Here is a 14,203-nt window from a genome sequence, read left to right on the forward strand (position 1 = left end):
ATTACTACTTTAAAACGAATAGAATTATAGTCGCTGGCCCCAAACTGCTCCCCCACTGACACCTCAGTCACTTGCCCTGCCTTATTTCCCAAGAGTAAGTCAAGTTTTGCACCTTCTACCGTAGGTACTTTCACATTCTGAATCAGAAAATTGTCTTGTACACACTTAATAAATTTCTCTCCATCTAAACCTTTAACACTATGGCAGTCCCAGTCTATGCTTGGAAAGTTAAAATCCCCTACCATAACCACCCTATTATTCTTAACAGATAGCAGAGATCTCCTTACAAGTTTGTTTCTCAATTTCCCTCTAACTATTACGGGGTCTATAATAAAATCCCAATAAGGTAATCACCCCTTTCTTATTTCTCCATCCACCCAAATAACTTCCCTGGATGTATTTCCAGGAACATCCTCCCTCAACACAGCGAGGCAAATTTAACTTAACATCCAAATGTGAAATGCCATGAAACCCTTCCTGCGCCAAATACTGAGAAATTCCCAAACGCACTACTTGGGTAAATGTATAAAATGTTTTGCTGCTGGAGTTATTCGACTCAACAGCAACGCATCTAAGACGAACAGGCCTATTTAACCATAATGATGTCACACAATTAGCACATTTTCCTGTTTACCTGGTGGGTAAACCAAGGCCACATGGTCCCCTGTGTTGAGGCGTCCTTTTTCTAACAAGGCTGCAGCCACTCTCTCTGCTTTCTTGTGCAATTGTATACACGTTGCTGTGTTCACAACTGTGCCCTGATGGGTTAAAAGATATTAATACTTCATGACACAAGTCACAATTTCTGCTCAATGTCTTCTCCTTTGTGGACTTGAGTGATTAGTGCACTCCATACTTATTAATATACAATACAGAATTCTACACAAGCCTTTTTTTGTTTCTTCACCTATATAATTGCTTCACAATATGCAAAATGAAACTAGACACATGCACACTTTAAAGCATTTTCTACAGCATCACTCAATAGAATCGTACTTAAAAGGACAAAAGTGATTTATGACAAAACATAGTGTATTATGTTGCTACTATAATTCTGTGAAGCTAGAATTTACATGTTGAGTGAATATAAGCTGTTGTTAACGTTTACTTGTTATCCATCCAGTTAGTTCATTTCATTGAATAGAAAAAGTTTGCTTTCAAACAGCCTGCTGGATGCATCTGTATTAAAAGTTGTTTTGCACCCAAAGTTTAGATTTTAGATTAGATTCCCTACAGTATGGAAACAGGCCCTTCGGCCCAACGAGTCCACACTGACCCTCCGAAGAGAAACCCATTCCCCTACCCTATATTTATCCCTGACTAATGCATCTAACACAATACACCTTACCTGCACAACTTTGGACTGTGGGATGCAACTGGAGCCCCCAAAAGAATCCCATGCAGACATAGGGAGAACATACATACTCCACACAGACAATTGCCCGAGGCGGGAATCGAACCTGGATCCCTGGCACTGAGAGGCAGCAGTGCTAACCACTGAGCCACTGTGTTGCCCACATGTGCAGTGTTTGATTTTGGTGTATTTAGTATTGGGAGTATTGTGTCATATATCTTGGAAAGGCTCCCTGATGTTCTTCACACCAAATCAATGATGTTATGTTTGATAACATTGGACTCATTATATTAAAGGAAACTGTTTCAACCTTGGAGCCAACAAAAGCTAACATTAGAAAATAGACAAATTGAGAGGTTAATTAAGATTACTTCTTTCAGTGAATATTGGGTAAATTCAGAGGCTCACATCGGATCCACGAAACAAGTACAGTATTCTGATTCCTTTAGTTATGTCCTTGGAGAGGTGCTTTAATGTTTCCACTTTAAAGTCAGACATTTGTCTGTCACACTTAAACGAAGATGGAAGAGAGTGGCAATAAGGCAATATCTCCAGGCTACATTTTTTATAATATTAATAACAGCAAACAGAAAGATATAGAGACACTGATAAAATGCACTCAGGGATATAAAATACATATAAAATGAAGGAATCCATTGCATGTGTTTTACTGTTTCCTACTAATTATTCTCCATTGATAACTAAATCCAGTTTGAATCTGTTAGATTTTCAGCCAATACATCCATATGCCAAAACAACTCAAAATGAAATTGCCACACACCATTAACTCAAATTACAGAACATCTCAGTCATTACATTTTGATTTGAATTCTTCATCTCTGAAGAATTAGCTCACTTTGCTTGTGACATACCTTGGCATTTAAGAGGAGGAAAAGAGGGTGATCTGGTGTGGTTTGAGCACGCCAGTGCAGAACATCGGCCAAGAACAGAAACTGGGAAAGAAAGAAATCTCATGAAGCAGCCAAAAATTATAAAGATATTAAGTGACTTGTTACAAGATATTAAAATATATTATAGTTTATAGTTAAATATATTATAGTTAAAATATATCATATTATTTTATACCTGTACTTGATCATATTTAATAATGAATCAACTTACAAGGTGCAAAAAGTAGATTAGAAATAAATGCCTACAAATAAACCACATTCAATTTGTTGGTGGAAAAATTCAGCAAGTGGCTTTCATGGTGGGGCAGGGAAGCAGCAGTGCACAGGACTGTCAAGGAAAGTAACTTCTGCTTGATTAGCACCAATGACATAGAAGTATTCAGAATGCTATTTCAGAGGTAGCTCTAAACAGCTGTTATAGGAATTTTTGCTTCTCAGTACAAGTTAGCCAACGACATGACAAACATGTAACAGCGTCAGCTGCACAAACAATTCCTATATACTTACAACTGAACAGAGGAAAGCAACACCATGAGCATTTCGCTTTCTTCTCAATAGAATAGAACAAATCATAAATCAAAAGACTTGAACTATGTTTTTGGGAATGTGCCTTCATGTTTATTTAAAGAAAGGGAGTCAAAGTATCAAACCTTGCATGTGCAGTAAAGTTTTTTTTTGCATGTATGCCACCTGTAACATGAAAATCCTTACTCTGGAAATAGCCAGTGGTCTGCAACTTATGGATTCACAGAGTCATGCAGCTCAGATGGAGGTCATTTGGATGACTGTGCCTGTGCTACTCAGTGATATTCAATTTGTCGCACTCCTCTGCTCTTTCTTCACATTGTTAGGCAAAGTATTCCTCTTCATGTAAACAGAATCAGAGAGGTACAGCACAGAAACAGGCCCTTTGGTCCAATTCGCCCATGCCGACCAGATATCCCCACCCAATCTAGTCCCATTTGCTAGCACTTGGCCCATATCTCTCTAAACCCTTCCTGTTCATATACCCATCTAGATGCCTTTCAAATGCTGTAATTGAACCACCCTCCACCACTTCCTCTGGCATCTCATTCCATAAACATATCACCCTTTGCATGAAAAATCTTTCCCGTCTCACCCTAAACCGGTGCCCTCTAGTTCTGGATTCCCCCATCCCAGGGATAAAAACCTTATCTCTTTACCCTATCCATGCCCCTCATGATTTTGTAAACCTGGAAGTAATCCCGCAGCCTCTGACGCTTCACAGAAAACAGCTCCAGCCTATTCAGCCTTCCCCTATTGCTCAAACTCATCCTTGTAAATCTTTTCTGAATCTTTCAAGTTTCACAACATATTTGAAAACCACTACTGAATCAGCTTCCAGTATACTTTCAGGCAGTGCAGTCTAGATCATCATAGTTACACATACAAAAGTGTCTCAATTCTCCTCTAAAGGAATAACTGCTTTAATACATATCTTCTCAGCTTCTGTGAAACAAAATGGAGATAGCAGGGAAAAAAAAAGTTCATTTTGAAAAGATCCTTTTAGGAGGATTAGTTTGCCATTCTGAAACCTGAAGTTTGTCTGCAACCATGAAAGAGAAGGAAAATGAGGACTGAAAATGTTTTCAGCTTTATAAAGATTTCATAATTTCAGGCTATATTTTTTCTGACAGCAACTTTACTATGAATCTATTACCTGGCAAAAAATGAACAAATCACTCCTGCAAATCAGTACAAATATACTAAAACAACATTTGTTACGGATTGTTTTTCTTTTTGGTATTACAAAATTATATCAAACTGTTGACCGGCATATCATTCAAAGTTGTGAATAAAACGATTACAAAAAGAATAAAGATCAAAGATTTCAAGCAAACCGCAGACTGTAAAATTGAACTGAATCTGGCACACTAAGTGCTGTTCGCCTAATATTCTGGCTTGCTAACTGATGTGGACTCCTGGTTCAGCAATGCCTTGACTTGGAAATTCTGATTGCGATTTTCAAATTCCAAAGCCTCCCTCCTCACCCACTTCCAACTCTGCAGTATTCTTAAGCCCTCCAAGTGTCTCAATTCAAAATGTTCTTCAGAAGATTCATTTGAACTTGGTGCTGAAAAATAACATTTTTCCTTTATGCTCTTAGTTTACTTTGAGGACCTGGAACAAATCTTGTGTATGATGATGCGTATTACAATTCTCTGTAGAATTTTAAAAAATCAAGTCCAAATCACCTTCTGGGTCACACAGCACAAAGCTGACAACTTCCTTTAAATGAACATAATTTAGTAACACTATCATAATACATGTCATAGAAAGCTATACCTTTCGAGCTTGATCATTGTCCTCAAACTGGGTAACATCTCTGCCAGAGGCCTGTGCAATTCTCTTTCCTGCCACAAGGTTACCAACTATCATGGAAGCAGGACCCACCTCTGCATTCAATAATAAAAAGAGAAAAACAAAACAGGAAGAAAATGAGGAAGAACAGCATTATATAATTCAGCATTTAGCAATCTGAATTAAAACAAAATGTTCTTTTACTGATTTTTTTTTAACTAAGTGCTTCCCAGATATATTACGCAATAGTGAATGAAAATTCAAATCACTGACATATGGAAGATGAAAGAGTAGATTTTGTTGTGTCCTCGTATTTATGTTCCTTATTCCATCTCCCCTTTTAAACAGATGAAAAGCAGTGTTAATGTTTGTAATTCTGTCACACTCCATGGCTACCTGCCCAACACAAATCTAATTCAAAGATAACAAGTTCTTGAGGATTTCATTTCAGTGTATCTGAAGATAAACAAGTTTCCACAGGTACTCCACAATGAAATTGGGAGTGAAGTAAATGCCTACTACAAACCCAAAAGAGATCTAGATTAGAGTGGTGCTGGAAAAGCACAGCAGTTCAGGCAGCATCTGAGGAGCAGTAAAATTGACGTTTCGGGCAAAAGCCCTTCATCAGGAATACAGGCAGACAGCCTGAAGGGTGGAGAGATAAGTGAGAGGAGGGTGGGGTGGGGAGTGGAGGGGAGAAAGTAGCATAGAGTACAATAGGTGAGTGGGGGAGGGGATGAAGGTGATAGGTCAGGGAGGAGGGTGGAGTGGATAGGTGGAAAAGATGATAGGCGGAAAAGATGACAGGCATGTAGGACAAGTCATGGGGACAGTGCTAAACTATTGTACTCTATGCTACTTTCTCCCCACCATCCCCCCCCTCTCACTTATCTCTCCACCCTTCAGGCTCTCTGCCTGTATTCCTGATGAAGGGCTTTTGCCCGAAACATCGATCTTACTGCTCCTCGGATGCTGCCTGAACTGCTGTGCTTTTCCAGCACCACTTTAATCTAGGCTCTGGTTTCCAGCATCTGCAGTCACTGTTTTTACCAAACCCAAAAGGACAACATCCAAGGCAAGAAAAATTAACTGCTGCTCACCCAAGGGTTGAGAATCTAATTAAGTGCTATATAAATTTGTTCCACATACAAGTAATTTGATCAATGACCTATGCTGAGCTGCCTAAGCTTAGCACTGTTGGGAACCTAGAAACTTTCTGGCAAGGAAGTGAAAAATTGTACAAGGTTTGAAATATGGTTATTCTGCAAAGCCAACTGAGATAAGCCTTTCTGCAGGCATTAACTTGCCTGGTATAGCCTAACACAGTCAGGCTAAGCTCACATTTAAACAGTTGCCAACAGAACAAGGTGCAGTGGGCTATCAGCATTCAAGGCACCCATAATACTAATAACTTTAAATAAGTTTTAAAGCTTTGAATCTGTAAAGAGATTACATGCTTCATAGCTTAATGCTCTAAAATTACAACAAGCAATTTTCTTTTTAACAAATATATGCAAAGAAAAGAGTGAAGAAAGGTTTCTTAAATAAGTGAAGAACAGAAATTCATCATATGCTAAGGAATTTTAACATTTATATGGCATTTTTAGGGTTAATATGGTCACCTAGTACATATCGCTTAGACAGTGACCAACTTACAACTCCTAGCCTACAGCCAGAGCATTAGAATAAAACAAAAACACAAAAAAGCTATTGAACATATGATTAGGCATTAGAAAATCCCTTTATTCTCACCAAACTCAGTCTTAAGAAATGGTGGTAGATGATACGCACCTGGTTGTTTCTGTCTTGGTTTGGGAAGGTTAGTGACACAGGTATGGGGGCACATTAAGACATTACATGGGTGCAGCATGCCCTCCAGAAAGCGCTGTTTGGTCTCAGATAGGTGAATGCCTCCTAAAGGAGTCTTGGGAAGTGTGTTAGCAGGAACCAAGGCTAAGCAATAGACTCCCACCTGATGAATGCTGTCAATAGCCTGGAAGAGAACAGAAGGTGATCATCAAGCTCTTAATCTAAGGGGTCCGTCTTTCAAGAACCTGTGATAAATATCACTCTTTGTTAACTCCAAAGGAATATTAAACTAGCCCTTCATATTCTAGAATTGTAAAGTGTTCTAATGTCCCAGTGTTGAATTAGGTGAATGAGAATAGGAAAGCAGATAAGATGAGCGACCATTACTGCGACACCATGATACAAAGAAGCATTTGTTTGGGGAGGGGGAAAGAGAAGCAGTGAAGAGAAACAAGAATGCAGTAATAGATGTTAGCAGTTGAATTCAGGGGATAGATACTGTTCTCTTTTGCCGTGAGAGTCCCAAAATCTATGTTGCTGCCTCGTGCAACAGTTAAGGTGCACTCAGGGCTGAAGTGGAACTTGGATGTCAACTGGATCCTTGCCCTTCCACTCAACGTTGGTACCAACAATGGTAGGACTAGAAAAGATCTGAAGGAATTTGAACTGTTAGGAGCTAAATTAAAAGGCAGAACCTCCAACTAATGATCTCAAATTACCACCTGAGCCACAGGCAAACTGGTACATAAATAAAATCAAGGAATTAAATCTGTGCCTCAAGATTGGTACAGGAGAAATGGGTTTCAGAACTGGTAGCAGTACTGGTATAGAAGGGAGCCATTTAGGTGAGATGAGCTTTCTTTGTACTATGCCAGAGCCAGTATCATGGTGACTACGTACAGCTCTAGAGAAGGTTACAAACTAAATAGGTGGCAGTGGGGAAGAGAAAGCAAAATATATCAGCCTTGTGGGGCAGGTATTTAGGCAATGATTCAGATAGTGAGCCAGGAAGAGCCACATGTCCAAACAAAGAGAAACAGCAGCAAATATGGTCAAGCGGAAAAAGACAAAATTAATGGCTCTTGACTGAAATACATATAGTATATAAGATGATATTAAATAAGAGTAGGAGGAGGCAATTCAACCCCTCAAGCCTCCTACACCATTTGATTCGATCATGTCTGATCTCATCTTGACTTCTACTTTACTTTCTTACTCAATTTCCACAACCCTTCAACCCAATATTAATTAAAAATCTGTCAATCTCCTCCTTAAATTTACTCAGTGTCCTCGCATCCACTGTACTCTGACAGTAGTTAATTCCACATGACCCTTTAACAGTAGTAATCTCTCATGTGTTTAAAATCTGCTACCCCTTATCCTAAACTTCTGACCCCTCAGTCTAAAATGCCCCACGATGAAACATGCTTTCTACATCCAATTTGTCAATCTCCTTTAGCAATTTATGTACCTCAATTAAATCTCCTCTCATTCTTTGAAACGTCTGAAGCTATGGGCCGAAGCTGCACACTCTCTCTTCATAAGACAAATGCTTCAACTTTGGAATCAAACTAGTGAACCTCCTCTGAACTGCCTCCAATAAAGCTACAGCCCTCAAGTGAGGGGACCAACACTGGACATAATACGACCGATGCAGTCTTATCCATGCCTTGTAGAGTTATGGTAACACTTCTCTACATCTATGTTCTATTCCTTGAGCAATAAATGGCAAAATTCCATTTGCCTTGCTTATTGCCTGCTGTACTTGCACACGAGTTTTGATTCATGCACAAGGTCTCCCAGATCCCTCTGCACCAAAGCACTCTGAAGAGTTTCCACCGTTTAGATAATACGTTGCCTTTCAATTCCTCTGACTAAAATGGTGACACTTAGCGACATTAAACCTAATCTGTTAAATTCTGGCCCATTCACCTAACCTGTCCATGTCCATTTGTAAATTTCTTATTGCTCGTTGCAACTTACTTTCCCACCTACTTGACTGTCATCAGCACATTTAGCTATATTACTTGGTTTCCACATATCCAAGTTGGCAATATAGATTGTAAATAATTGGCATGTGGAACAAAAAAAACGAAATTAATGGCACAATCAGAGGTTAAAAGTTCTGATCATATCACCATTATAGAAACATGGGTTTTAAGATGCCCAAAACTCTAAACTAAGTATTTAGGGGGATGTGACTTTTCAGAAGGGCATGCAGGAAGCAAAGGAATGGGAAAGCTTTATTTGCACAAGATGAATTAAGACTAGATTACTTAGTGTGGAAACAGGCCCTTCGGCCCAACAAGTCCACACTGACCCGTCGAAGCGCAACCCACCCATACCCCGACATTTAACCCTTCACCTAACACTATGGGCAATTTAGCAAGGCCAATTCACTTGACCTGCACATCTTTGGACTGTGGGAGGAAACTGGAGCACCCGGAGGAAACCCACACAGACACGGGGAGAATGTGCATACTCCACACAGACAGTCACCTGAGGCGGGATTTGAACCCAGGTCTTTGGTGCTGTGAGGTAACAGTGCTAAGCACTGAAGTGTGATGGTAAAAGAAATGATCTTGGATTAAAAATGTAGAATCCATATGAGTGAATGTAAGATACAGCAAGTGGAGGAAGACACTGCTGGGCGTTGTCTATTGGTCCCTAACAGTAGATATATTGCAGGATAGAAAATACATCAAAAGGTAATGGTGGCAATTTGAAATAAAGGCACTACATGAATTATGGTTGCACTTTAAAGCTCTTTGTAGGATTAAAAACCTATTGCAAGCAGCCACGTGCTAGAAATAATCTTCAATAAAATCAAAATAGCCCACCTCCAGAGATAACACAGCTTAACTACCTGCAGGACTCTACTCATCCACTGGAAACTGTCTTCCTCAGATGCATCTGGTCGCTGTTCTGCCACCAATACGATGCGTTCGTCATGAAGTACATTCACTGAAAATACTGCTATCCTAAACGAGGGGTATAAAAAGGGACAAAACAAAATCCTTTTCCATAGTATTTGCAAATTATGATAATCAAGCCATTCGACCCTCATCTACTTGAAATAAACAATATAGAGACAGAGGATATTCGCATATGAACATACAATTTTTAATGATTCAAGAATAACTTCAAAGTAATTGAAAAATGCAAATACTCATCTACTGGTTGTTTATTAATTTTAAATCATAAAAGAATGATGTTAATAGAAACATACTATGTGCATACTTTTATGTCTAAATAGATGAAATTGCTCCTTTAATTTTTGGTTTTGTTATCATGCCATATTAAAAAAAAGTGTCACATCAGCACTGACAATTACTTCATCTTCTCACAAAACTATGTAAAAATGCAGGCAACATGTTTCCCAGTCTCAAATGGCATACTGGTAAAGTGCTTTTAAGTTTCAACACAGGTTATTGGCCATCTTTTTCCTGAAAACACGTTCTGACTACAGTTATGCAAGCACATCACTTTTAATTTACACATTTTTTAAATTTGATGATTCACTTCAACTTAATCAATTTTTGTTTTGTAAATATATTAGAAAGTTGTTTTTGACTTGGCAAAAATAAAGTTATTGAAAATATAACAAATACCAGTACAATAAAGAAAAATGCAAATTACAATACAACTACTGTCGACTAACTACTAATCTACCCTGTAACACAAAACAAAACCTAACACTGCAAAACAACACCAATAAATAATTAAGTGATTAATAAAGCAAAACAAAATACACAAAAACAAAAAATAGTAATGCTTGGCGCAAAGCTCCTGAACAAAAGAACAGGAACGTTTTATGTATATCTGTATTAACTCAGGAGTTCCCCCCCCGCCGCCACTCCAGGGCCCAGCAAACCTAATTGTCCTGGTTAAACGAATGCCCTGGTTAAGATAGCAGACAAATCTGTATCCAAATAACTCGAATAGGGCTGCCATGCCTTATTAAAAAAGTCTGTTGTGCGGTGCAGCATATTTGTAACAAAGAAATTCCAAGGGAATGTGCTCCATCATTAATTTCTGCCATCCCAGCAGGTTCTCAGACACCCAATTCATCAGAATATTTTTCAGTGCACAGTAACGAAGAATATTAAATAGTTTCTTAACATGCCTGTCTAAAGATGATAAATTCGGTAGACCTAGGAGAGATATCAGGTCTACTTTAACTTCGGTCCTCAACACCATCCCTATCTCTCCCGCCACAGTGCTCCAATAAACGTGCAGTCTGTGGCATGTCCAGAAGCAATGGATAAGAGTCCCTACACTTATTTTACATTTGGGGCACATTGGAGATGCCCTTTTTTAAACTTTGCCAGTCAGTCTGGTGCCAGATAAGCCCTGTGCAGAACTTTTAACTGCATAGCACATGTCCTATTACAGATTGCGATCTTTCACACGTTCTCCTGTATGTCCTCCACGTTTCAGAAGAGATCGCCACTCATGGCTCTTGCACCCAGACCTCTCATAACCAGTTAATATCCTCCAGGCCCTGCCATCCAGGTGATAGAGGGCACTAACCAAAAAGGCGCTTGTGGAATGTAGCAACAAACTCTCTGTATCAGGCTTAGAGGGCTGAGTGAGAAGCGAAGTCTTCTTCTGGATGAAATCCCTATTCTGAAAGGAAACGGAGACAATCTCTGTTGGGCAGCCTGTATTTGCTGGTCAATTGCTTGAAAGGCATGATAACCTCCCCCTCAAACTGGAAACTCCTCTCGCTGCCCATAGTTTGGGCCCTGAGTCCATCATCCCTGGTCAGAACTCCTGCATTCTGTTTATGGGTGTAAATAGTGAAGTTTTGGATAAGCAATGCTCACTCTAACACATCACCCTCCATGCCTTGACCGTACTAATAACAATGGGGTTCCGGCAGTGGTGCATAACCGGCCTCATCTTATGCACGAGCAACAGTTTAATAAGAGGACACTTTGCCTGGAAGGCATTGATATCCGCCATGTTGAGCCCAGATTGTTATCTGCCAAAATCATACACAAAGGACAGCAGGGAACTCAATTGATACATCCTGATGTCTGGGAAATCAACTCCTCCCCCTCCTTGAGGCAACTGCAATTTAGTAAGTTTGATGAAGGGCCACCCATGATGCCAGACAAAGGAACTAAAAACGCACAAGTTTCTGCAGCATTGACCTGGAAAACATGGTAGGGAGCATACGCATCGGATAAAGCAAATGAGGAAGGACATTCATCTTAATGAGGGCTATTTGGCCCAACCATGAAATTGGAAGAGCCTCCCACCTTTGGAGGTCCCACCTAATATTGTCGAGCAAGTGAGCGAAGTTTGTTCAAAATAACGTATCAAACATGGGGGATAATAAAAATGCCGAGGTATGGGAACCCCACCCGTGACCACTAAAAAGGGAACCCATGGCTACCTTCTGCCTCTGGTACTTCCTTGAGGTTCTCCAAAGGCATAGCCTCCAATTTTGCAGAGTTGATCTTATATCTTGAAACAGCCCCAAATGAATTAATACATTGTGTCAGATGGGGTACGGAGGTCTTTGGATTCGATAAAAACAGAAGGACATCATCCGCATACCTTGTAATCTTGTGTGCCCTTGATCCCACTTCCAGAATGGTTATGTGCATGTTCTGACGAATAGCCTTTGCCAGCGGCTGTATCACCAACATAAACAACAATGGTGAGAGGGGGCAGCGTTGATGACTACCCCTACCAATCCTAACGTTCCCAGATTTCACTCTGTTGGTGATGACCACGGCCAGACGATGGCAACATAAAACCTCCATCCTCTTAGCAAGACCCCACCCAACCCAAACCACTAAGATAAAAAAGATATGGCCATTCCACCCAGTCAAATGCTTTCTAAGGAAAACACCTGCCCTTGGATCGATCAAGGCTGACATACTTTGACCATATTCAGCAACCTTCTAATATTATTAGAAGACCCACCGCCCCTTAAAAACTGGTTTGGTCCTCTTTTGACAATATGGGCCAACACTTTCTCCAATCTCAGCGCCAAGATCTTCAATTCAGATTTCAAGATTCTGTCTGAGAGAGAGAGGGGTCTGCATAAGGCACAATCCTTAGGAACCTTCCCCTTCTTAAGAATTAAGGAAATATTAGCTTCTCTCAAAGATGGTGGTAAGCATTCATGCATATAGGAATGATTATACATCTCCAACATCGGCACTGACAGAATCCCTAAACAAATCCTCATAAAAACTCACCCGGGAGACCATCAGGGCCAGGCACTTTCCCACTCAAGTTGCCCAGCTGCATCCTGTATTTCCTGAACTGTCAAGGGGGCATTAAGGAGAAAGGCCTGTTCCAAGGTTACCCCTGGGAGGTCCAGCTTCTTAACAAAAGGCTCCCATTTTAGCCCACCTGTTCTCACAAACTTCAAACTGATACAATTCAGAGTAAAAACTCCGAAAAACCTCATTAATTCTTTTGGCATCATATGCAAGGACCCTGGTGCTTCTCTGATTGCAATAATGAATTGGGAAGCACGCTTTTTCCTAGTCAGATACACTAAATACTTCCCTGGCCTATCCCAATACTCGCACAGCCTTTGTCCAGCAAAAGCAAGTTCTTTCTTTGCATTTTGTGTCAGTATTGAATTTGAGGCAGCCCGGAGGGCCATGATCTGCTGCAGCTTAGTCACCGAAGGCAGCGCAAAATGTGTTGCCTCAGCGGCTTTCAACCGCATCTCAAGTAGATGATACTGTTTCTCCTTCTGTCGTTTCCGACTAGCCAAATAGGAAATAGCTAATCCCCTAAACAGTTTAGCAAAGGCCTAAACAGTCTCCCATAGCATAGATGGACTACTAGCCGGGCCTGGAGTAGACAGTCAAGAACTCCTGAAACTCCTTCAAGAAGTATTCCAGAAGTTTGGAATAGTCAGTGACACAAACCTCACCCCTCACTCTTGTCCTTCACCTCCAATTATACTGCTGCGTGATCAGAGATGCTACATTAACAATTTTACAACTCATAATCAAATCCAGAAGGGCCAAGGGAGCCAGAAAGGGGTCAATCCTCATGTAACATGCATGTGAGTTTGAAAAAAAGGTGAAGTCCATGCCGGTAGGGTGACGACATCTCCAAATGTCCACCAGCCCCAGCTCCACCCATCAGTCAGTCACCTGCTTGGCCTGCGAAGCAATAGTTGGGGCCCATTCAGCATCCTGTCCACTGTCGAATCCAAAAGGCAATTAAAATCTCCCCCCTATAATAATGTGCTGTATTCCAAAGGCACTCAACTTAGAGAAAGCACTAATCTAAAATTTGAGGGAATCCGTTAGAGGACAGTAAACAGTTAAAATACCGTATTCCTCCCCATGCATCAGGGCCTTAAGCATCACAAGCTGCCCTTGCTCACATTCACATTATTAGAGCAGGTGAAAGATAAGATTTTTCTGGGTAAGTACTGCCACTCCCCTACTTTTAGTATTAAAGGATGAAAAGAATACCCAGTCATAACCCCCCTGTTGTAGCTTCCGGTGTTCCCCATCATCAAGATGAGTTTCCTCCAACAGAGCGATATCAATTCTTTCCTTCTTAAGGCTAGGAGGCACTTTTTTCCTTTTAACAGGCGAATGACTTCCCTTAATGTTCCAGGTGCACCAATAAGACACTTAACCATATCCCCTTCAGAGACCCTTGAACCCCTGGGAGGGAGAACCCTGTTTACAGTGCACCGAGCACACATGTATAAAGACTCAAACTCACAGAATTGTGTATACAAAAACTACTCTATCATAACTACAAACTACTATTGCTACCAAAAAGCTACAAAGAAAACCAATTGTAAAAC

General features: G+C 40.4%; 1 protein-coding gene across 5 annotated transcripts in view; it reads right to left on the reverse strand.

The window, feature by feature from the left end:
- Positions 1-14,203, reverse strand: part of LOC140481879 (disco-interacting protein 2 homolog A-like) — a 273,185-nt gene that overhangs the window by 45,002 nt on the left and 213,980 nt on the right. For 4 of the 5 annotated variants that reach the window (XM_072578496.1, XM_072578497.1, XM_072578498.1 and 1 more), the window contains 5 exons: positions 9,263-9,377; positions 6,379-6,580; positions 4,573-4,682; positions 2,227-2,307; positions 635-758 (listed from right to left, as the gene is read on the reverse strand). In XM_072578496.1, coding sequence (XP_072434597.1) covers positions 635-758; positions 2,227-2,307; positions 4,573-4,682; positions 6,379-6,580; positions 9,263-9,377 — 632 coding nt within the window. Of the gene's footprint in view, positions 1-634; positions 759-2,226; positions 2,308-4,572; positions 4,683-4,808; positions 4,925-6,378; positions 6,581-9,262; positions 9,378-14,203 lie in introns of those variants that run through there. The other variant, XM_072578500.1, reaches the window with a different exon arrangement.

This window comes from Chiloscyllium punctatum, chromosome 10 (assembly GCF_047496795.1).
Source record: "Chiloscyllium punctatum isolate Juve2018m chromosome 10, sChiPun1.3, whole genome shotgun sequence".
Taxonomy (NCBI): Eukaryota; Metazoa; Chordata; class Chondrichthyes; order Orectolobiformes; family Hemiscylliidae; genus Chiloscyllium; species Chiloscyllium punctatum.